Source organism: Nicotiana sylvestris, chromosome 3, assembly GCF_000393655.2.
Source record: "Nicotiana sylvestris chromosome 3, ASM39365v2, whole genome shotgun sequence".
NCBI classification, from domain to species: Eukaryota; Viridiplantae; Streptophyta; class Magnoliopsida; order Solanales; family Solanaceae; genus Nicotiana; species Nicotiana sylvestris.
The window spans coordinates 219,320,387-219,344,017 of record NC_091059.1 but is presented as its reverse complement, the minus strand read 5'-3'; the positions used below and the strand labels follow the sequence as shown (position 1 = coordinate 219,344,017).

The 23,631-nt window shown below is 34.7% G+C and overlaps 2 protein-coding genes across 2 annotated transcripts; one reads left to right on the top strand and one right to left on the bottom strand.

The window, feature by feature from the left end:
- Positions 1-17,933: 17,933 nt before the first annotated feature.
- Positions 17,934-19,476, top strand: LOC104224038 (probable aspartic proteinase GIP2). Its single transcript, XM_009775595.2, has one exon. The coding sequence runs from the start codon at positions 18,035-18,037 to the stop codon at positions 19,334-19,336; it is 1,302 nt and encodes a 433-aa protein (XP_009773897.1). The 5' UTR covers positions 17,934-18,034; the 3' UTR covers positions 19,337-19,476.
- A 222-nt stretch (positions 19,477-19,698) lies between these two features.
- Positions 19,699-23,207, bottom strand: LOC104224037 (replication protein A 70 kDa DNA-binding subunit B-like). The gene is made up of 12 exons (XM_009775594.2): positions 22,954-23,207; positions 22,449-22,595; positions 22,165-22,362; positions 21,900-22,077; positions 21,524-21,794; positions 21,327-21,429; positions 21,117-21,241; positions 20,950-21,028; positions 20,726-20,870; positions 20,388-20,548; positions 20,181-20,301; positions 19,699-20,069 (listed from the first exon to the last, which is right to left on the bottom strand). The coding sequence occupies exons 1-12, from the start codon at positions 23,079-23,081 to the stop codon at positions 19,872-19,874; spliced, it is 1,854 nt and encodes a 617-aa protein (XP_009773896.1). The 5' UTR covers positions 23,082-23,207; the 3' UTR covers positions 19,699-19,871.
- Between the last annotated feature and the right edge of the window lie 424 nt (positions 23,208-23,631).

Genomic DNA, 23,631 nt, shown 5'->3' with positions numbered 1-23,631 from the left:
TATCATACACAATTAAATACCAATTAAAATAAAATTGCATAATTTGACATTAAATACTAACAATGCAAAATATTCCTGTTTTTTGTGACTTTATTTTTGTAAAACAAACTTAATTAAATACTAAATGAAAATGTGATATATTTTATATTTTTATTAATTAAAACAAATAAACACGCACTCATAAAAATACAAATAATTATACAAAATACCACAAAAACAACAAAAATTGCACACAAAGGAAATGTTTTATTTTGAATTTTTGGGAGTAATCCAAACAATGTTGAAACTTGACCGCAGTCACCACCTTTGTCAGCATATCAGCAGGATTCTCTGTAGTATGAATTTTCTTCACCGTGACTCCACCTTCTTCTATGATTTCTCGTACGAAATGATACCGAACATCAATGTGCTTCGTCCTTGCATGATAAACTTGGTTCTTCGCTAATTGAATAGCACTTTGACTATCACAAAAAATTGTGATACCTTTTTGTTCAACACCAAGCTCCTTTAGCAATCCTTGAAGCCAAATTGCCTCTTTCACAGCCTCTGTAATAGCCATGTACTCTGCCTCTGTTGTAGACAAAGCAACTGTTGACTGCAAAGTAGACTTCCAACTAACTGGTGCCTTTGCAAAAGTAAACACATAACCAGTAGTTGATCTTCGTTTGTCCAGATCACCCGCAAAATCTGAGTCACAATATCCAACTACAGACTGATTGTCTTCCTGCTCAAAAACTAACCCGACATCTACAGTATTATGAATATACCGTAGAATCCACTTCACAGCTTGCCAATGCTCCTTCCCTGGATTGTGCATATATCTGCTAATAACTCCAACAGCTTGTGAAATGTCAGGTCTCGTACAGACCATTGCATACATCAAGCTACCAACAACATTTGCATATGGTACCCTTGACATATACTCCTGTTCAGCTTCATCATTTGGCGACATAGTAGTACTTAGCTTAAAATGGGGAGCAAGTGGAGTACTAATTGGCTTAGTCTTTTCATCTATACCAAAACGTTGTAGTACTCTTTTCAAATATTCTTTCTGAGATAAACAGAGTTTCTTTGAACGTCTATATCTTATTATCTCCATGCCAAGAATTTTTTTTGCCTCACCCAAATCCTTCATCTCGAACTCCTTCTCAGTTGAATTTTCAACTTATCAATTTCTTCAACATATCATCAACATATAGGAGAAGATATACAAAGGAACCATCTTTAAGCTTGCGCAAATATACACAATGATCGTATTTGCTTCTCTTGTACCCTTGCCGCAACATAAACTCGTCAAATCGCTTGTACCATTGTCTAGAAGATTGTTTCAATCCGTACAACGATTTTTCAAGTTTGCACACCATATTTTCTTTTCCAACAACTTTGAATCCTTCTGGCTGAGTCATGTAGATTTCCTCCTCCAAGTTTCCATGTAAAAACGCAGTTTTTACATCCATCTGAACTAGTTCCAAATCCAATTGTGCTACCAAAGCCAACATAATTCTAATGGAGGAATGTTTTACAACTGGAGAAAACACTTCATTGTAATCAATTCCCTCCTTTTGAGCATATCCTTTGGCCACCAATCTTGCTTTGTAGCGAACATCTACTTGGTTAGGAAATCCTTCCTTCTTTGCAAATACCCATTTGCACCCAATTGCTTTCTTTCCCTTCGGGAGATTGGCCAATCTCCATGTATGATTCTGATGAAGGGACTGTATTTCATCATTCATGGCAATCCTCCACTTATCTTCTTCTGAACTTTGGACAGCGTCTTTATAAGTAGTAGGAACATCATCAGCTACAATTGAGGTTGCACAAGCAACCGTCTCTATGAGACGAACAGGTTTCGTTATTGTTCTTTTTGGCCTGCTGGTTGCTAATTGATTCAAGTTGTTGTTGAGGTTCGTGAGTTGGAATCTCCCTCTCTACTGGCTCTTCTTCCAGAGGATAATCTTCATTTTTTTCCTGTCACGACCCAAAATCCCAACCCGGTCGTGATGGCGCCTCTCGTGAGGACAAGGCCAGCCAATCAACAAAACAGTACATCTCTTTATAATTACTTAGCAGGAATAAGTCTAAATCATGGGCAATATAATCTTAAATGCGAAATAAACGTGATAGAACAAAGAAAACCATCCCAACTCAGCCCGAAATCGGGGTGTCACAAGTCATGAGCTACTACAGAGTTTACTAATATTTTACAAAGTCTGGACTTATCATAAATAACAAAGATAAGGGAGAAAACGGGGCTGCGGACGTCAACAGCTACCTCGTTACTCCTAGTCACCGCCTGGTCTGGAAAGAATCAGCGCTCAGGAGCGAACTCAGCTCTGCCTGTATCTGCACACATGGTGCAGGGAGTAATGTGAGTACTCCGACCCATTGAGTAATAAAAGTAACTACAGTCCGAAGATAAGAAAACCCAGTAAATACACAAAGTAAGCTAAAATCCAAATATACAGCAACATATGGAACTGAACAGCTAAACAACAGTATAGATACAAATACATGAATACAATGCAATGCATATGATGGTACATTCTCGTACCCACTGCGGCGTGCAGCCCGAGCCATCCCTATTTATTTATCGTCGACGGCGCTCACTGGGGGTGTGTACAGACTCCGGAGGGGCTCCTACAGCCCAAGCGCAATATCTTGGTCAGTCATTGTTACCTGACCGGTCAGCCATTGTTACCTGACCAATTTATATCATACAGTGCCATTGTTACCACTGTTCAAGTATATCATCCAGTGTCATTGTTACCACTATTTCAAGTATATCACACAGTGTCATTGTTACCACTGTTTCAAGTCACTTTATAATCAGTCCAGAAAATAATATAATAAGCCCCTTGGGCATTTACAAAACAGAAGTTCCCAGCCCGGAATACATTTAAAAATATCATTTAAGTTTTCAACACTTAGAATTATGGCTGAGTTTGCAAAACAACATTTAAAACCTTGGACTGAAATTAAATGATATGCAAATCATGCTAAGCAGTAATATCAATCCTCGAAGGATTTTACAAATCGGCACAAGGCCCCAAACATGGCATCAAGCCCAGTAATATCAATGAAGTATGTGTATCAATCACCAGTATAGTATAAACATCACACGGGATGGACCAAGTCACAATCCCCAATAGTATCTGACCCCGCACTCGCCATGGAGTGCGTGTCACGCCTCAATATAGCGTTACGATGTGAAAGTCCGGGGTTTCAAACCCTCAGAACAACAGTTGCATCAATTACTCACCTCTAGCTCGCTATGCCCTTGCCTCTCTAATTGGCCTCCTTGTGTGACGAATCTGCCAAAAATCACACAACCCTCGATGAAGTTCGATTTCTAAAAGACGGGGTTTTAACCATACATATCTGAATTTCGCCCCTTAATGATACTATAATGATCCCATAAATTATGTCATTTAGGCATATTATCAAACATCTTGTAGGCATAAATATTTACACCTCTTAGCTATAGCATTGGTTCCTCCAACTATCACCGTTAACCAACAATTCATCACACTATTATTCTTTAACAATTTATACTTCTAACATCATATGTGTGATCAACCATTCACACCCAAACCAACAAAAATTCCATCAAATAAACACCTTTAAATCCCTACCATGTTCATGTATTTAAATTGGGAATTTATGGCTTCCAACCACCATACAATAAGTTGTAATACTTGATTCATACTCATATTTCCATAATATATCCATATATGTGAGTCTAAGGGTGTAGGATTACCTTTTGGAAGAAATCTTGCAAAACCCTCCTTTGAGTTCTTGAAGGAATTTCTTGAAAATCTAAGGATTTTTAAGATCAATCCATGTTAATATAAGTGTTTGGGAGTAGTAATCAACTCAAAATACTCCAAAAATCTTACCTTAGGATCATAGGGATGAAGTTTGGGACGAAATCCCCTTGAGAGAGCAAGCCTTAACCCCAAAAATGAGTTGGGAACTCTCTAGGCCGGTCTTGGGGTACTTAAAAACCTTCAGTCGCGTAGTCTTGGGGTACTTAAAAACCTTCAGTCGCGTAGTTCGCGCGTTGTTCGTGTGTTTGTTCGCGCGTTTTTCTGAGCATTCTGCCTCAGACGCGCGAAATGCGCAACTTCGCGCGATACTTCGTGCGCTCTGACACCTGACCAGTGAAATGGTCATAACTTCCTGTATACACTTCCAAATGACGAACGTTTATTGCATTGAAAACTAGACTCAAAGAGCTTTAATTTGATAGGTTGTAGCTCACACAACTCCTTATATAATGATAGATATTATCATTCAAAGTGAGGCCTTGTGCGCACTTATTTACAACTTTCGTCTATTATGAAATTTCCAACTTGAAAAGTTCCCGTTAGCCATCCGAAATCATCCCGAGGTCCTCGGGACCTCAACCAAAAATACCAATACATATTATAATATTATTCAAACTTGTTCCAATTATCAAAACACCTCGACTAATACCAAAATTATCGAATTTCACCGAATTCAAGTCTAAGTTCCTTTAAAACTTCCAAAACGCGCTTTCGATCAAAACTCGACCAAAACATGTCCGAATGACTTGAAATTTTGCACACATATCCAAAATGGCATAACGAAGCTACAGAAATTCTCGGAACTCCATTCCGACTGTCGGATCAAAATTTCACCTATCAACCGGAAATCGCCAAAATACTAACTTCGCCAAAATGAGCTAATTTCTTCACCGGACCTCCAAAATTAATTCCGATTGCGCTTCTAGGCCATAAATCATCCTCTGAAACTAACCGAATCATCGGAATTCAATTTCGATCCCTCTAACTCACAAGTCAACGTCCGGTTGACTTTTCCAAACTAATTCTTCCTTAAAGAGACTAATTGTCCCATTTCATACCAAACTCGATCTGAATTGACTCAAATTCACCAAGTACACATATTGAAACATGAATAAACATTTAACGAGGAATACGGGACATAAATACAGGAAACGACGGTTCGGATCGTTACATTTCCTCCTCTGCTTCTTGTGTAGGAAAAATAAATTTTCCCTCAAACTCCACCTGCTTAGAAGCATCTTCATTTTGTTTGGTATCTTCTGTTACCTTATTTACCATAGCAGATTCATCAAAGGTAATATCCCTGTTGAATATTACTTTCTTTATCATAGGACACCATAAGCAATATCCTTTTACTCCATAAGTAATTCCCATAAAAATAGTCTTCTTTGCCCTTGGATCCAATTTTGACTCTGTCACATGATAATATGCAGTTGAGCCAAACACGTGCAAAGAGTCATAATCTACAACAGGCTTTCCATACCATTTTTCAAATGGTGTCTTGCCATCAATAGCAGCAGATGGTAGATGGTTAATGAGGTGGCATGCATATGTAATTGCCTCAGTCCAAAATTCTTTGCCCAAGCCAGCATTGGACAACATACACCGTACCTTCTCCAGCAAGGTCCGGTTCATACGTTCTGCCACTCCATTCTGTTGTGGTGTATGTCTAACAGTGAAGTATCGGACGATGCCATCATTTTCATAGACTTTATTGAAATGATCATTTTTGTATTCACCTCCATTGTCTGTGCGAATACACTTGATCCCCCTGCCTGTTTGATTCTCCACCATCGTCTTCCATTTGAGAAAAATTCCCAACACTTCATCTTTGCTCTTCATTGTATACACCCACACTCTTCGGGAAAAATCATCAACAAAGATTACAAAATAGTGCTTCCCACCCAATGAAGGTGTTTTGGAAGGACCCCAAACATTAGAGAGTACATAATCCAAAATGCCTTTAGTATTATGGATCGTTGTACCAAATTTAACCCTTGTCTGTTTCCCTTTGACACAATGCTCACAAAACTCCAAGTTGCAAGCCTTTACTCCTTTGATCTGATAGAGTTTTCAAGGATTTTCCTCCAGCATGTCCCAAGCGCATGTGCCATAGCTTGGTTGCTTCTGCCTCTTTGTCGTCACCGGATGTCACTGTCGCTGTCCCAATAACTGTACTACCACGATAGCGGTACATATTATTATTCTACCGATTAGCCTTCATTACCACTAGTGCACCGGAGCATACTCTCATCACTCCATTTTTTGCAATGATTTTGAACCCTTTTGATTTGAGGGCTCCTACAGAGATGAGATTCTTCTTCAAATCCGGTACATATCGAACATCTGTTAATGTTATGATCATTCCATCATGGTTCCTTAATCATATTGAACCAATACCATATGAGGTAAGAGGGTTGTTATCTGCTGTGTGGATGACTCCATATTCTCCTTCTTGAAATTCCATGAACCAGTCCCTGTTGGGACACATATGATAGCTACAAGCCGAGTCCATCAACCATATGTCTGATGATATTGATGACTCTGTTGTAACTAATGAGAAGTCTGAATCATCACAATCAGCTACATTTGAATCCATAATGGTCTTTCCATTGTTATGTTTGACCTTATTCTTCAACTTCGGATAGTCTTTCTTCCAGTGCCCATTTTCTAGACAAAAGGCACATTCATCTTTGCTGGGTCTAGATCTTAACTTAGATCTTCCCTTCTTTGTCTTCGTTTGATTTTGAGGACGACCCCTCACAAATAGTGCTTCTCCTTCTCCGCCCTTCTGTTTTTCTCGCTTTCTTTGTTCATAGTTGTACAAAGCCGAACAAACTTCTCTAAGATAAACTTCGTCATTTCCATGGAGTAGAGTAGTTTCAAGGTGCTCGTACTCATCAGGAAGTGACGCCAACAACATCAAGTCCAAGTCACCATCATCATAAGTTGTATCCATATTTTGCAAATCTGTGACCAACTTATTGAAACTGGTGATATGTTCATTCATCGTGGTACCAGGAACATAGGTGAAGTGAAACAGTCTCTTCTTCATGTACAATTTATTTTGACTGTTTTTCTTCAAAAATTTATCCTCTAGTGCTTTCCATAATTTACTTGCAGAAGTTTCCTTTGTGTATGGATATTTCTGCTCTCTAGCAAGGTAGGATCGAATGGTACCGCAAGCAACACGGTTGATAATTCTCCAATCTTCTTCTCCAATAACATCTGGTCTTTTTTCTTCAATGGCAAGATCTAGCCCTTGTTGAAAAAGGACATCTAGAACCTTGCCTTGCCACATCCCAGAATGCCCGGACCCGTTAAAAATTTCTACCGCAAATTTCGCATTTGACACAATTCTTGTCATAAGCGAAGATGCCAATGATGACGTATTGTTGACACTTGATGTAGATTCTTCTTGTTTATTGTCTCCCATATTTGACACAAATATTATTTAATAGCTGACGACACAAATCAAGATTATTTCCTTTCTGATGTAGAAGATCAGACTAAGCTGCAACTACAGAGCATACTCAGACAGAACCTTGACTCAGTTACCAAGATAAATCTTTTCTGATGTGGAAGATCAGACTATGCTGCAACCACAGAGCATACTTAGACAGTACCTTGGCTCTGATACCAATTGTTGCGGAAGCCAAATGTATATAGTGTGAATAAGTCACAACTACTATACCAAAAATTATGACAACCACCAAATAATAAATAAGACAATAAAGCAACAATAAAAGGAACACCAGAATTTACGAGGTTCGGCTAATTTTGCCTACTCCTCGGACACAACCAATATTTTATTCCACTCCAAAAATACAAGTGAAATAATACTAAAAAAAAAGATACAAATGCCTTAAAAAGATAAGAAGTCGAATGAGAGGTGTGTTTAAATCCTAAACATTAGGCCTCCTTTTATAGGGAAAATTTCTCAACCCCAAATTGTCACCCACCGATGTGGGACTTTTGACAATCAACACCCTGCAACCTCAATATTTTTGCCATCTGCCTGCACAAGAGGTATAGACTCTCAAGAATTTCACGTCTACTACGAATCTTCTGTCAAATTTTGTGATGCTGGACGTTATTCAACTGGTGCAAACGGGATGAAAGACTCGAGGTGAGAGCAGTATGCAAAAATATCACTTTTAGCAGGCTCCATTCGGATTAGCTTCTTCATGATTCAAGGGTGGTCCAAGATCTCCTGAAGGGAAAGTCTCTTTGAAGTGTCCTTCATAAGATACAAGACAAACAAATATAGCTACATCATCAATAGCTACATCATCAGCATAATTCTTCACATAACTTATGAATATCTTCTAATCAACTTACACGGCTAATGAGATTCTTAGTTTCAGCAGATGATATCTATAATCAAACAATAGACTGCTTCATCACCTAGTGAAGTGGTGATTGTATCTGAAAGTCATGAAATTCAGCAAATCATGCTCAATTTATAGTTAAACTGCAAGGAGCTTCTCCATGGAGGACAAAGAAAATCAAGAATAAATTTGAATTTTCTGAAATTCTTTACACTGGATTTAAATTTTCAGTCCAACTTTAATTAATTCGTCAAAATTTAGTTTCTTTCATTCGTGAAGAAGAAATGAAAGACATGAAATACAAATAGTTACAACCAAAATCCATAAATCTCGCTCTGTAACTATAACTCTCATGCTCTGTGGTGAAAATAGAAAACGTGATAGAGGTGTAGCTAATAGTGTCAAACATTCGCTGGCAATTTTCTATGGAAAAGACTACAAATGCATAAGAAATCAAATAGAAAATCCAATTCATTGAATTTTTTTTATCAAACACCTCCACATCAGAGGTTTTTACCTAAGGAATCAAAATTGGGTCATGAAAAGAATGAGACCGCTATCGATTGCGTAGTTGGTTGTGGAAAAAATACCAACTATATGAAATAATAGTAAAAAGCAATTAGCAGCACATATACATACCATTATGTACACCATCAATGGATCCTGCAAAAATGAAGCACCAGAGCCCTTGAAATTGAAGAGTTTGATAAATTCATATACCTCAATAGTGCAAAGTAGAAAAACCACAAAGTAAAATGAAACTTGGATTAAGCACAAAAAGAGACGGAGAGTGAAATTCACAGTAAATCGGGAAATCAGCAAGAAATACCGAAGAGAAAAGAGGAGTAAAGGCGATAAGAATGAGAACAATATGCGGTGAATGTAGGAGTAAGAGACACGTAGATAGCTGACGAATCACTCTGAACGTTTACTTGGTTCGGATAGTCAAGAAGGAGAAGTAGGAAACTGGAAGATGATAAATCACCAACACTATCAGATAACTGCAACTAAAAACCAAGAATTAAGTACCACATAAAAACCAAAAAAACTAAAATAACAAAGCACTTGAGCGAAAGAATGAGAATAAAACTATTTCTGATGAAATAAACAAAACAACAAAAGCATCAGAAATAGGGAGGCGCAACTCAAAAAATTGGAGAAAGGCGCAAAATAATAAAAACAAAAAGACTAATAAGGGACACGGAATTGAGAAATCAACAAAATAGCAAGCAATACATAGACTGTTTGTGCTTTATCAAATTCTTGTTTGAAGGAAACCGACACATATCTGCCAACATACCATCACCAAGAAATGGGTAAACCAAATTTAAGGGAACAAAGTGCATAGAAATTCAACACAATTCATAGTAGATGGAGAAAAACTCAGTGAAGAAAGAACAAAGGAAAAAGGAGAAAAAAGATATGGGAAAAATTGATTGAAAGTGAAACATACCTGCAATTTGAGCGAGAAGAGGAACATGGAAGACCGTAATCTGAGAAGTAATCTTAAAGAAATTAATGGAAAACCTAACGTGTTATCTTCTTAAAATACAGGTGGAATCATATAAAAATTACACGTATAGTTTTGAGTACACAAACCCAGCCACGTATATGAAACTTGTATGAGCTTATGTGAAATGACTAAATTACCCTCGAACTTTATAAAAAAGACATGAAACACTCATGTCGAAAACTCTTTCTCTTCTAAAGAAGAGAAGTAGTATCAAAATATTATGTCAATTGACAAGGCTATAAAAATCACATTAGTAAATAGATAATACTAAATACCTGCTAATTTAGTGAAAAATAAATAAGGGACAATAATTTATTTGATTACTATATGATGTGTATCCTTTGATTTTGTATAGATTTGTTATATTTCTGCATACTGCATTAAATAAGAAAATAAAAACTAATATTTATTAAAATAAAATATTTTAGTTCATAATTTTATAAAATTAACATTCTATCAAATCATCCGCGCATCGCGCGGGTACTGACACTAGTATATACATTAAAGCAAGAAAGTTACCATATATAATTGACATTATGATTAAGCCAGATGGCAAACTAATAAATGTCAATAGTATATGGTAACTTTGTTCTATATTTGACTACTTTATTTAAATACAAAAAATATATATATATATATATACACACACACAGAATTTGAATTAAAAGATAATTTCGAATTTATAGATAAAGTTTTAAAATTCGAATTTAAATTAAAAATAAAATTTATCTTTTTTTATCATGTTATCATACTTAATTCGGTTAATGATCATATGCAATCATGTTAGGAACTTTTGTTATTTTTTTAATTATTTAAATACTACTTCGCCTCTAGCAAAAAAAACTACTCCATATAACTATAAAACGTTTTCACATTTAAAACCCTATAAGTATAGTTTTTTGAGACACTGTAGCTAGATTTGAATAAACGAATTTCTTTTAAAATAAATGAAATATATAGAGTACACGTCTATGTTTATCCAAATAACAAAAAAGAGTTTACAAAACCAAATAAAAGTTTACTTACATACATAATAAATTAAACATACATGTTGGAGAAAGAAACATCACAAAATCAGTCAATATTAAAAAAAAAAGTTATTTTTTTTCTTCTTGAAGAATATTTGTTTGAAGAGTCAATTTGCATAGATGGACATCAAACAAATAACAAAACTTTGGCTATACAATTGCTATCATTAATTTTAATTTAGCACATTCAAGGAATTGAAGGGTATAAGCTGAAACTCCTTCATTTAGTTGTAGTCAAGCCAATATTGCAAGGGTATAATATTTTTTTCGTTGAAGAATATTAGTTTTGAATCATTAGATTGTGTGAAAGGTTTTTTTTTTCAAACTCAACAAGAGAGAAATTGGTTTTTAATTGATTGTTTCTATAGCGACTTTTAAGTGTAACAAAGAGTATATATAAAGAAAAAAATTGTATGACGTGAAATATTTTTTTTTTAAAATGTAAACAAATTATTTCGAAAAAACTCTTTACTTTTTTTTTTACTTCAAAGATAATAAAAAGATAAGATATTTTTGAACATTAGTAGAGAGTTTTAAAATTATAATAATAGAAGTTATCATGGATAAACTCAAAAAAACGAAATCTTATGGAATATTTACATAATATCCGGCCATATTTATTGTTTACTTTTTAGAGCTAATATAAATAGATGATATACCAATAACATACGATTATACACATATAAATATGAATTATATATAAATTACACATCATTCAGCTTTTTAATTTAAATGGTCGGGTGAGCACCTATATAGGCTGATTAGATAAAGCTAAAAGAATAATATGAAATAATTTCAACCAAAGACTAAAAATATAATTAAAGTTCATACGTAGATAATTTTTATTAAAACTCATCCTTTTATAGTGAAATAAATTAATTTTTTGTAACATAAGAAATAATGACATAAAAAATAATATCAAAGAAAATAAATATTAAAAAAATGTTAGATAGATCTAAGAACCATTATGGTGTCGAAAAATAAACTACGTGACAATTTTAAGACAATATATGCAATATTTTATAATAATAATCAACTAATTTAACATTTAATGATTCGAAGAACAAATTTTTTGTATATATAGAGTATTAAAAATTCAAATTCCGGGGCTAGAGATATTGATAAACTTAAAGTGGAGTCATACTGAAATAAATCCGTTCAAAGAATCATTTAAATTTTCAGATAGCCGATTAAAGTGAATTTTAAATTACGAATAATATATTCACTTGCATGATTATAAAATAATCATTATTATAATATATATAAAGTTTTAGAAATTGAAATTTCAAAACAAAAATATTTTTTGAAAGATAATATCATACCAAACAAGAGTTCAAGTCGTAGTATAAGAATCACATCATAATCAAAGAATTATTTATATCATGTCAACCTTTGTGCTTTGCCATAAATATTGATTATCATTTCGCTTTGTGGCTTATTTTAGGTTCCAGTGACACCTATGAGAATATTGCAAAAATAAAATTATCACTACGAGAATTGAAAAAATGTTAGTCTTTTTTCATGTAGTGTTTCTTAATTAATATCTAACGATTATCTATAATTATTTAAAAGGTTTAAATGTTAAGGTTATTTACATATAATTCAAATAACTCAGATATTTAACATGGTTAATGTCAAATATCAAAATGGCGTAAAAAAAATCACTAGCGAAAGAATTTTTTTTATATTTTTAGATAGCCAACTAAAATGAGTTTTAAATTAAGAATAATATTTTCAATTACATTATTACAAAAATAATTTTTATTGACAAATAAAGTTTTAGAAACTGAAATTTTAAGAAAGAAATATTTTTTAAGAGATATCAACACACCAAATAAGAGTTCAAGTAGTAGTAAAAGAGTTAAGTCTTATCGAAAGAATCTTTCATTGTCTCAACATTTGATTGTATTGCCATAAATATGAGTTATTATTTTGCTTCCTGACTACTTTTAGGATCCAATGGCACCGACAAGAATGATATCAAAAAAGAAAAATAGAAGAAATGATTAATTTTTTCCATGTAGTTAATATCCAATAATTATCTATATTTACTGAGAAAGTGTAAATTTTAAAATTATTTACATACAATACAAATAAGTTAAATATTTGACATGATTATTGTCCGCGCATCCGCGTGCGGGTACTAATACTAGTTAAAAAATATAAGGAAAAAGTAGAAAAACCTAAATTGCGCGAAATTCTTAATATACCCTTGCTGGTTGAACCCGCTTGCCTGCCCCAAATCACAAATTGGCCTCTTAAAACCCGAACCCTAGAGTTAAAACCCTAACCCCTAAAAGTATATCTGCTACTCTCGCTCTCCCACTCTAGACGAGCTTCAATGGCGGACTCTGTGATATCAGTGGACAAGATCAAAGCTTTCTGGCACTCTCAGGTTCATGACGAAGAAAAGTGGAATCTCAACATGGTATCTCCTTTTTCATATTTTCTTTGTCATATTTTTTTAATACACGTTACTCATATATACATATCAGTTACCAGCGAGGAATATGCTTCGGTCTTTGATTTGTCTTCTTCCATTGCTGTGAATTTTATAGGATATTCGGCTTATCAAATTGATGAATGAAGAGAAGTGTTTTACATTTCGATTAGAATGATCAATGACACCTTTTACGACTGAGTTAAATCTGAAAAGTTAAATCTGTTATATTTCGATTTTAAGAGATTCGAGATAAGATTAGAAATCATTAGGATGAAAGCTATGATTGACAATTTGGTTGATTTGCTGATGTTTTGTGAAACATGTTATTAGAATTAATAAGCTCAATAAACATTCAGCTGCATTAAAAATTAAATAAACAGAGAATTCTTCAAATAACTTGTTAATTCTTGTAAACCATCAAATCGACCATAAGATCATGTTTCACAAAGCACATAAGATCATCCTCTTGAGTATTTGGTTAAAGAATCTAATTGATCAAGTTGCATAGCTTTCACTCTTATTCGTTGTCGCTTTGTCAACATACTTTTGACTGTCCTTATTGTTCAAATCATCAATTTTCTTAATGCATATGGAGAATAAATTAAGACTCATTAACGGATGTACACACATATTCATTTATATATGGGTTTTGCTAATTTAGATGTCTGGTGTATCTTCTTAGTTGTAGTAATATCTCCCTTGTAAATAATGTTATTCCCTTTCTAGACTTTATTGGCTCAATGAGCCTAGCCCGATGGCCATTTTTTTGGTTAGCTCCCTATGATTAGAATAGCACATGATGTACTGGAGCTAACATCTCTTCTTTTGTACTAATTGCATCTTCTTGATGCCAGCAATACAACACCTTACTTCATCAAAAAAAAAAATATGGGTTTTACTAATCTATTATATTCCTTTAGTAGGTTAACATTGTATCCATTGATTTCCTTATATGACTTTGTTAGCACATTAGTAATAGGGACCTGTTGTCAGCCACCAGCATTTGTTCAATCAGACAACGCAAGTCGTTTGCGTCATTTCTCTTCTTCAACTAGCGAAACAAAACATTATTATTAGAGGAAAAGAGTATTTGGTAAAAAGATGTTTGCAAGAATATTGAAAGTTGAGACTTTTCTTATTCTCTTTCAAGTTTGTCTTTTAAATAGTGAAGAACACCATTTATACAATGCAAAAAAAATCCAAGAGTTAAAATATTAAATGAAACGTGAATTTTGTGAATGTATAATTAGAAAGTCCATTGAATGAACATTCACAAATAAGTGGATTCGTAACTCACTCTTGAATGTCTATTACTAGATATGTGTGTTCTTTTTCCTTTACATGACTTTCTTCCCACAGGGTGTTTTCCTAGTACTATTTTAACGCGGCACATATTTATTAAAGAACATCCAAGGATGCGTATTATGAATCCACGTAATTGTAGATGTCCATTCAATGGACTCAATAGATATATATGCATCAAAGTAATGTTTCATTAATTTTATTTTATTTTGATGACCGAGAAATCCGTCTGGGGCCGATCCTGTAATGTTTCATTAATATTTGTAATTCTTGGATGGTTTTTTTGCATCATATAAAAGGTGTTCTTCACCTTTTGAATGACACACTTTAAAGAATAAAAGAAGTGTCATTTCTACTCTCAATATTTTGCATCTTCTCCTTATATTTATTTTTTTGATATTTTTACAATATCATATCAGTACGCTGTACGATCGCTCTAGTATACTTTCATAAATATTGCCTTCAGAAAACATGAATTATTCTGATAATATATTAAAAATCAAATTATGTTGGATCAAAAATTATAGAAAGATCCTCTTGCTAGTGAGTCCAATTGTCTACCCATATATCAAATTGGCCTCTAAAATCAAACCCTAAGATTAAAACTCTAACCCCTAAAAGATATCTCTTCACTCTAGATGGTCTTCAATGGAAATCTCAACATGGTATTTCCTCTTCCTGATTTTCTCTTACTCCTTGAATACATGATCCCCCATATATATCATTAAGCATAGGAATATTCCTTGGTGCTTGTTTTGTCTTCTTTTAGTTTTGGAATTTATCGGTGATTTGACTTATCAAACTAATAGATCAAGGGAAGTGTTTTTGATTGGATCTACTCGTGAAAAGTTAAATCCAGTATTATCAAAGGCGAAAAGCGCAAAAAAGCGTTAAGGTCTGTTTGGGCTTTAAGCGCAAAGCGAAAATAAAGCGTGGGCTTTAATGAAAAAAGGCGCAACTAGAGAAAAAGTAAAAATGTGTATATGTAATCCAACACTAATAATTATAGCATGAATAACAAATATATAGACAAAGAAATTGGGAAAAAATTACGAGAAAGTGAAGTATCAATTGTTTAATGTCGCCTTTTCAGGATTACACTTATTGGTAAGGAAAAGTATTCCTTGGAACCTTGATGAGATGCTAAAGCGCACACCAAGCGAGGTGAAGCGCTCAATATATTTTGAGCCTCACTTCACGGCTTAAGCGCGCCTTTGACAACACAGGTTAAATCTGTTATATCTGGATTTTAAGAGATTTTGGGACAAATTAGGAGGAAATCGGAATGCACTCAAACCTACTGATGAAATATGATCTTCATTGGTGTTCTTATGAAATTGTTTCATAATACATATCTCACTGAAAGTACGCCGTATAAAAATAGAACTACAAATTTCAAACTGAGAGTATGAGATGTCTCACCTTGTCCAGAGTCTGAATAGACTGAAGGTTAGCCGAGAGATAGAAGATCTGCCCTACCCACCTTGTGCAAATTGAACTTCTTTAATAACTAAAATGTGGTGTTGGTTGGAAGTTGATTCTTATTTTTTGAACATGCAAATACATTTTTTGATTGGGTTTGATCTTTTTGGGAGCAAAATTTAAGCCTACTCAGTGCATATTTTCCTGAAAAATGGTCCCTTCTCGTTGCTACTAGCAAGGATGAAGTTGCAACTTGCCCATTCTGACTCTCCGGACTAACTTACCTGATATCAGGTCTTCTAATTGTTTAAATGATCTGCTAATGAATGCTTTATTTTGTTTTGCTATGTTGTTTGTGCTCTTTATGGTAAATAAGGGATGTTGGTGACTTGGAGTGCTAGCCTAGACTCCATTTGATTGATTCTTGTTTTATCTGTTATTACTTATTAGTACGCCATACACACACTCTTCCTTTTGTGATGCTGATATGCTATGTAATGATATAACTACTAACTTTTAAGATCCACCTAGCATATGACGTGGGGTTAACTTCTGTTTTTCTTCTCTTCATTTAATCAAGTTTTGCCTTGTTTAGGAAACCCGTGTATTTCTCAGCCAGAACTTTGTTTTAACTGCTTGTTTTTCCTTTTCTTCTTTCCCCCTTTTGATGGGGGTGGGTCGAAGTAGTTAATTTTGCAGAATAAGCTGCTTTTCAGGTTCTGAATTGTGTATGATTTTATCAGCATTTCTCACATTGCTTTTTCATATAGCTTGCTTAAATATCATAGGATTTTTGTCTCTGTCCTATCTATCTTTTAATTTTTTGCATGTCCTTTTTGCAGAAACTGCTTCGAGCTTCAGCTCTCTTTGCTGGTTCCATCATTTTGATGCGCCAGTATGGTGATCTCATGGCTATCTGAAGAGGAAGTCTGATATTCATTCTGGGCTTCAGAGTCCATTCTCACTAAGACCGAATCTCTACTCCCCCTCCCCCCTTTCTGTATGAAGTACGAATGTTACGAAAGATTAACTACCTCATCTGTTTGATGCCCCCTTACTGAAAACTTCTAAATACTCTTTTCCAGAATTTTAGGTACTTTGTTATTTCACTTGCTTCCTGATTCGTGGTCCTATTTCTAATACTAGTATGTAATTTATAGATGCAGTGCTATCAATCAATGTGAACCTAGGTAATATAAATGGATACTCCTGTCGTATCTCTTTAGAATAATATTTAACGATTACAATTTCTCGTCTTTCGTACATATTTTTGGTTCACTGGTATGCGTACACACTACCTTTTAAGTGTGTTTGCTCGTGTTTTTCAATTGATTTCTTGCTAGGCGGACCCTGAACAGAACTACGCTAGTTTGGCAATGTACAAAATCATGCTTGTTATAACACCCCTGAAAACCTCTTCCTTAATACTTACATTGGAAAAACAGTTGAGGACTTGTTTTTCCTAGAGTGGGCACCAAATTGTCTGGATTCCAAATTATCATTCAGCTGTGTGCTTTAGTTCTAACCCGATGTCTTGCAAAAGGTGCTATAGGGACATAAGAACTATGAAGGAGCACCTTTCCAATTTGCTCAGTCGTTTGGTTCCCAAGAGAATAGGTAATTTGCTTGAGTTAATCGAATGGTGCTCTTTGGAATTACAGATGTTTTCGCCTCGGTGTGCTCTTTTTTCCGCTTACCCGACCTGCCCAATTAGGAGGATCAATAGTGTTCTCACTTACCTTCACTTACCCTCCAGTATGCTCGAACCCTTTAACTTACTGGTTGATGGTGGAGGTGCTCTATCACCAGAGCAAGCCTCAATTGTCCTCCGTGTGCCTTAAAATATCTCATTTCTATATTCAGAAAGATAACTATAAGCAGGTTATTTTAAGATCGACAATTGGTTAAATTACTTGTCAAAGAGCAAGGACGGAAAAAATTTCAGAAAGAGTGGAGTATTCAAAAGTCAAATATCAACTTACGTAGCTGTATCCCAATTCGCTGAGTGTGCCCCGCTTTCGTCCTCATCGACATATATATCTGTCATATCTATTTCTAGAGATCATTAACTTAAATAAGATGTAGAGTTGACTTGAAAAATATGCTTCTATAAATCATCACATTAATCTTCATCATTTCAAACTTGTATCACATCTTAATCTTGTATTATGGCTTTGACTAGCTACTATTTGATGCTCATTTGTTCACTTCTCCTCTCCATTTCTTCTTCCATAGGCCAAACTTCTTTTCAGCCTAAAGCTCTACTCCTTCCTGTGACCAAAGACTCTACTACTCTCCAATACATTACCCAAATTGGTCAAAGAACTCCTCTTGTGCCCATCAAGTTGACAATTCATCTTGGTGGACAAACTTTATGGGTAGACTGTGAAGATGGTTACGTGAGTTCCACTTATCGACCAGCTCGTTGTGGCTCAGCTCAATGTACCCTCGCCAAAGTTAACACTTGTGGAGACTGCATCACCACTCCCAGAATTGGTTGCAGCAATAATGCATGTTATAATACCCCTGAAAATCCATTCATCAAGACTTTATATGATGGTGGTGAAATTACTGAAGACGTTTTATCGATACAATCCACTGATGGATCAAATCCAGGTAAGTTTGTTAAGATTCCAAGCTTCATTTTCACCTGTGTTCCTACATTCTTGACTGATGGTCTAGCTAGTGGAGTGAAAGGGACTGTCGGATTGGGAAGAAATCGTATTGCGCTTCCTTCCCAATTAGCTGAAATCTTCAGCTTTCCAAGAAAATTTGCTATTTGTTTGAGTTCATCCACCAAATCATCTGGTGTCATAATTTTTGGTGATGGGCCTTATATGATGCTTCCAAATATTGATATCTCTAAAAATCTCATCTTTACGCCATTGATCACCAACACTTTTGGTACTGGATCAGTTCCTTTCCTAAATGAATCTTCCTCAGAGTACTTCATTGGAGTGAAATCTATTAGAGTGAATGGAAAATCAGTGCCAATTAACAAAAAATTGCTCTCAATTGACAAGAGAGGAAATGGTGGAACCAAAATCAGCACAGGGAGTCCTTACACAATCTTGGAATCTTCCATCTATGATGCTGTGACTAAAGCTTTCGTTCAAGAACTATCTAATGTGACCAGAGTGGCTGCTGTGGCACCTTTCGAGACTTGTTTCAGCTCAAAAAATATCGGTAGCACAAGGGCTGTTCCTGCCATTGATCTTGTGTTGCAGAGTAAACAAGTCTATTGGAGGATTTTTGGTTCAAATTCAATGGTGGAAGTAAGCCCAGATGTGATATGTTTAGGATTTGTGAATGGTGGGATTAAACCTACGACTTCAATAGTAATAGGAGGATATCAACTTGAGGACAATCTTCTACAGTTTGACCTTCCAAGATCAACACTTGGTTTCAGCTCATCACTTTTGTTTCGCCAAATTACATGTGCCAATTTCAATTTCACATCAAAGGCTTAAAAAGCTTTTTTTAGCAGTATCTGTTGTCGTATCCAAAATTATTGTATTAAAGATAAAAGAAAATAATACAGACAAAAACTTATATGTTCAATTCATTGAACTAGTGTGTATGAAATTATGCTAACAGTCATTGCAGCTTATGGTTGAATCTTAACTTCTGAACTGCATATTAACCTTCACTTAATCCCTTTCAACCTAGTGAATACTAGATCTGACAAAGCTTCTAGAATACTCACTAAATCAATAAATTGCCCATGTATGATAAAAATCTTAAATTTTTAGAACGCTCCATTACATGGGCTCCCCTTGATTAAATGAAATGCTGCACCATCACTAAATGGTGAATACACAACAAAATATGATAAACTGCAAAACTGCCAAATGTGCATTTATCTAAGTTCAAAAGTGATCACTTGCTATAAAGCAACAATGATGAGACATATTTACAACTGGTTTACTAACCAATCCTACTGAGCATTCATCAACCTTAAAATATAACAAAAATAATCTAACATTCTTGATTTGGCTAGCTTCATTATATGGAAATATTCATCTTTGACATTTCTTCCAACAAGTATTTGGATTCTGCAGCATAATCAACTGGAGCAACAGCCCTGACTGTTATCCTTTGCCTTTTCTCACTGTTATACTCTTGTGGTGCAACACTGACCCGGAAAAGGTGAGGAACCCATGTAGCTTCCTTCAATTTCATTTGATAAACAGTTTCTCCCTCCTGAGAAATAGGATAGTTCAGTCAAGTTAGCCACAAACTGTTGCTTTCATCGCAATCAGACAAAATCAAGCACAACAAAGGCTTTGGAAAGAAGTACGGACTGTTTTTTACCTCAGATTTAAGCTTGTCAAGTTCATCAGCAGAATATCCAAGTATTTTCTCTGCTTGCTCGTTGAATGCAGAGAGCCAAGCTTCACCACTAGCATCAGAAACTTTCAATGCCATTATATATCTGTGATAAACACATGAAGGTAAGAACTTCAGTAGGCATTACAGTTAATGGGAGGTTTAAGATGAATAAATATTCAATGTCCAAACCTCAAACTACACTCTGCATCATTCTTTTGGCATCCTTCACACCAATAACCAGACCCAAAAGCATCAGTAACTTTCTTGTTACACATCTTACATGCCCGATACCACATGGTCTGATCAGGCTTAATGAAACTTATATATGCCTTTATGCTGAAGAACACAGGCTGCCAACAAAAAAGACATCCAGTTCAGTACAGTGTGTCATATAGACTACAACATCAATGCTAGTATAGCAAGTTCTATTTTCCTTGTATATTAAGCTTCAGACTTTTAACACCATAGCATCAAATTCTCTCTAAAAATCAAGTTCTTTATCTTCTAAGAGGGTTTACAATTTTTACCTTCTCCTCACCAAGGGATGGGTTACTAGTTATGTGGAGCAAAGAGACTCTATCAGAGTACATAGATCGTGCTCCATTCTTGGTTGAGGGACTCATACCAGAACCAATAGATGCCAATGAAGTTTCTTTACCTTCAGAGTCATACCTGAACAGAGATGAACATGTGCATTTAGTCAACTGACACTTAAAATAAAATATCAATAGCCCAGTAAATGAATTCATACCAAGATCTCAATTTTTTGGCTTCAGGTAAATCTGGATTCACAACAATATTACTTTTGCTTAACGCAGATAAAGACACCCCTGAAACACAATATGAATAACTATGAGATTGAGACATGAAGAGATCAAGTATATCATGATAAATTTTGTATTGAAAAGTCGCAATTACCCTGAAAGTCTCCAACTTTAAGGGATTTGATTGCAACTACTGGGGATTTATCAGACATGTCTAGTAGTTCTTGTCCAACATTGGTAGCTAGATCATTCCAAAGAGATACCACAACAGTCTTCTTCCTGATAAAGCAAGCAAGAACTGTTAGATTCAACATACTAGAGAAAGAGAAAAACTCCAAGAGAAGCGTACAGCATTTAAACATACGTCGCATCTGCAATAGTTATGTCACGCTTTGGAACTGTCTCATTGTTACTCTTCCTCCTTATGCTCATTGTAGGAGATACACTCTGAACCACTCCAATTACATCTACAATTCATTGATTGTAAACATTACTACATGGGAATAGGGTAAAAATACATGAAGCAGAAAAAATTAAATATTTGGGATTGCAATTTCTTACCAACAAGCTCTCTGCCATTGACATATGGTCCCAATTCATCAATAGGGACAAAGTTAAATTTTGTGTCTGGAATAAAAGCTTCTTCATTGCTAGCCTCCTCAACTTGAGAATTTTCATTCAAAGTCATCTCATAATCATTTTGTACAGTCTTGAACTGCTTGTTAGCAACCCTAAGTGTTCCCTTTGATATATAATAGACTTTCCCCAATTCAAATTTGTCAAAAAACTTTCTTGCAGCTTCATTAAACATTGTAGCTTGTATTTGTGTACCCTGAATTAAAAAGGTAAAATTTTGTTAGTCATACAATGGATTTAATAAACTTCATTAAAGAGAACGTGTGCCAAATTATTAGATAGTAACTGAGATTCTGCTTACATCCTCATCTGTTAATTCAACATTGAACACGCAACCTTCTCCTCTAGCATTTTTGTAAGTCCGCATATTTCCCTTGCTAGTTACTCGAACTTTAATGGTCCAGTTTCCTTGGTAAGGATTCAAGGAAACAAGCGGCTGAATTCTTCTTGTCATCGCCATTCGTGCAGCTGGTGCCATGCTGAAAGATTAACCCACACATACAACGTTATCAAATTATCAATATCATTGTATACAATTTGGGTATAAAAAAGGATAAAATACTCACTTTCCATGTTGTTCATGTACAATTTGAGCAGCAGATTTAGTTTGAAATTCCTGTTTGGGTTTCAAAACAATCCCAGTTTCTTCCATTTTTACATCGTTCTTGAAATTCTCCTGTACATTTTCTTGGGTCTTCACTTCAGCCTTATATTCTGCTTCAAGTGCAGGCGATACTGCCTCGCATTTTGTTACAATCAAGTACCTAAACAAAATTAGGTAACTCATTAGGTCAAATACAAAACATCCCAAAAAAAAAAAAACACTAATTAACAATCATAAAATACTCACTTCTCATTCTTGGTTGGAATGTCATTGAGAGTGTAATCAAGAATCCGAATAAGACCCAGATTCTGTATGGATCCAGATATAACTTCAGATGACAGACTGGATTGCAAAATACCCTTGATTTTCATTTTTCCATCACTGGCTGAAAACCTGCAGGTTAAATGTTTATTCAGTTTTGTAATTAGGTGTCATTTTCTGAATTAAGTCAATACAACAAAAAAAATAAACACATAAACCTCATAGTTAGAAATGAAAAAACATAAGTAAACATAAGGAACAATCTACATCAGAAAAAGAAACAAAACTTAAATCTGAATAATAACAAATGACATTCAATCAAAATTACCCTTGACAACCAGATCTAGGTAACAATGGAAAATACCATTATCGTTATTTTAAATAAACAAATAAATCTGAATGAAATGTGGGTTTCTGAAAAATCAAGCAAGGACAAAAATGAAAACAAATACTATAAGAAATAAAAAATAAAAATAAAAAAAGAACTCACATGTATCTGTTGCCGGTGGGCTTGAGATCCACAACCTGAACGATAATTTCAGGAAGATCTGAAGAAGAATCAGGTGATGGGTTAGCTAAAATAGTCGAAACGGCATCTGGGCTCACCATTTTAGCCATTTGTTTCACTCCCTTTTAAACAAACAGTGAAAGGCGAAGAAATGAAGGGAAAAAAGAAAGACTGTAGAAGAGAGAATTGTTGAGAAATGAAGAAGAAGATGAAGGAGGGAGGGGGTTTTGTAACTGAGGGTTTCTGGCGGGGGGATTGATTTTGGATTTTGGTGAAATTAGTTTTTTGAGTTTGCTGGCGGGAAATGTTTAACTTTAATTTCCGAGGGAAAAGCGGAGTCATAAGTTAAATTTGGCGCCATATATTTGAGGTTCTATTTTCTTTTTCTTTTTCTTTTTCTTTTTCTTTTTGAAAGGTGGAAGCGTGGGAAATTCTAGAGATAAACCTTTGTTTGGATTGGAAAGAAACTGAGGAACGAAATATAAATTTCAAGTTATTTATTTTTATGATGTTTTTTTAAGGCTTATTTTTATGGTGCTGTCCCTAAAGAAAATTGCTTTATTTTTTAAAATTATAACTTGAATATTTCATCTTCCATTTCTAAAATATGCGTTCAAATATTTCATCTCCCATTTATTCCACGTATTTTTTAAAACAAAC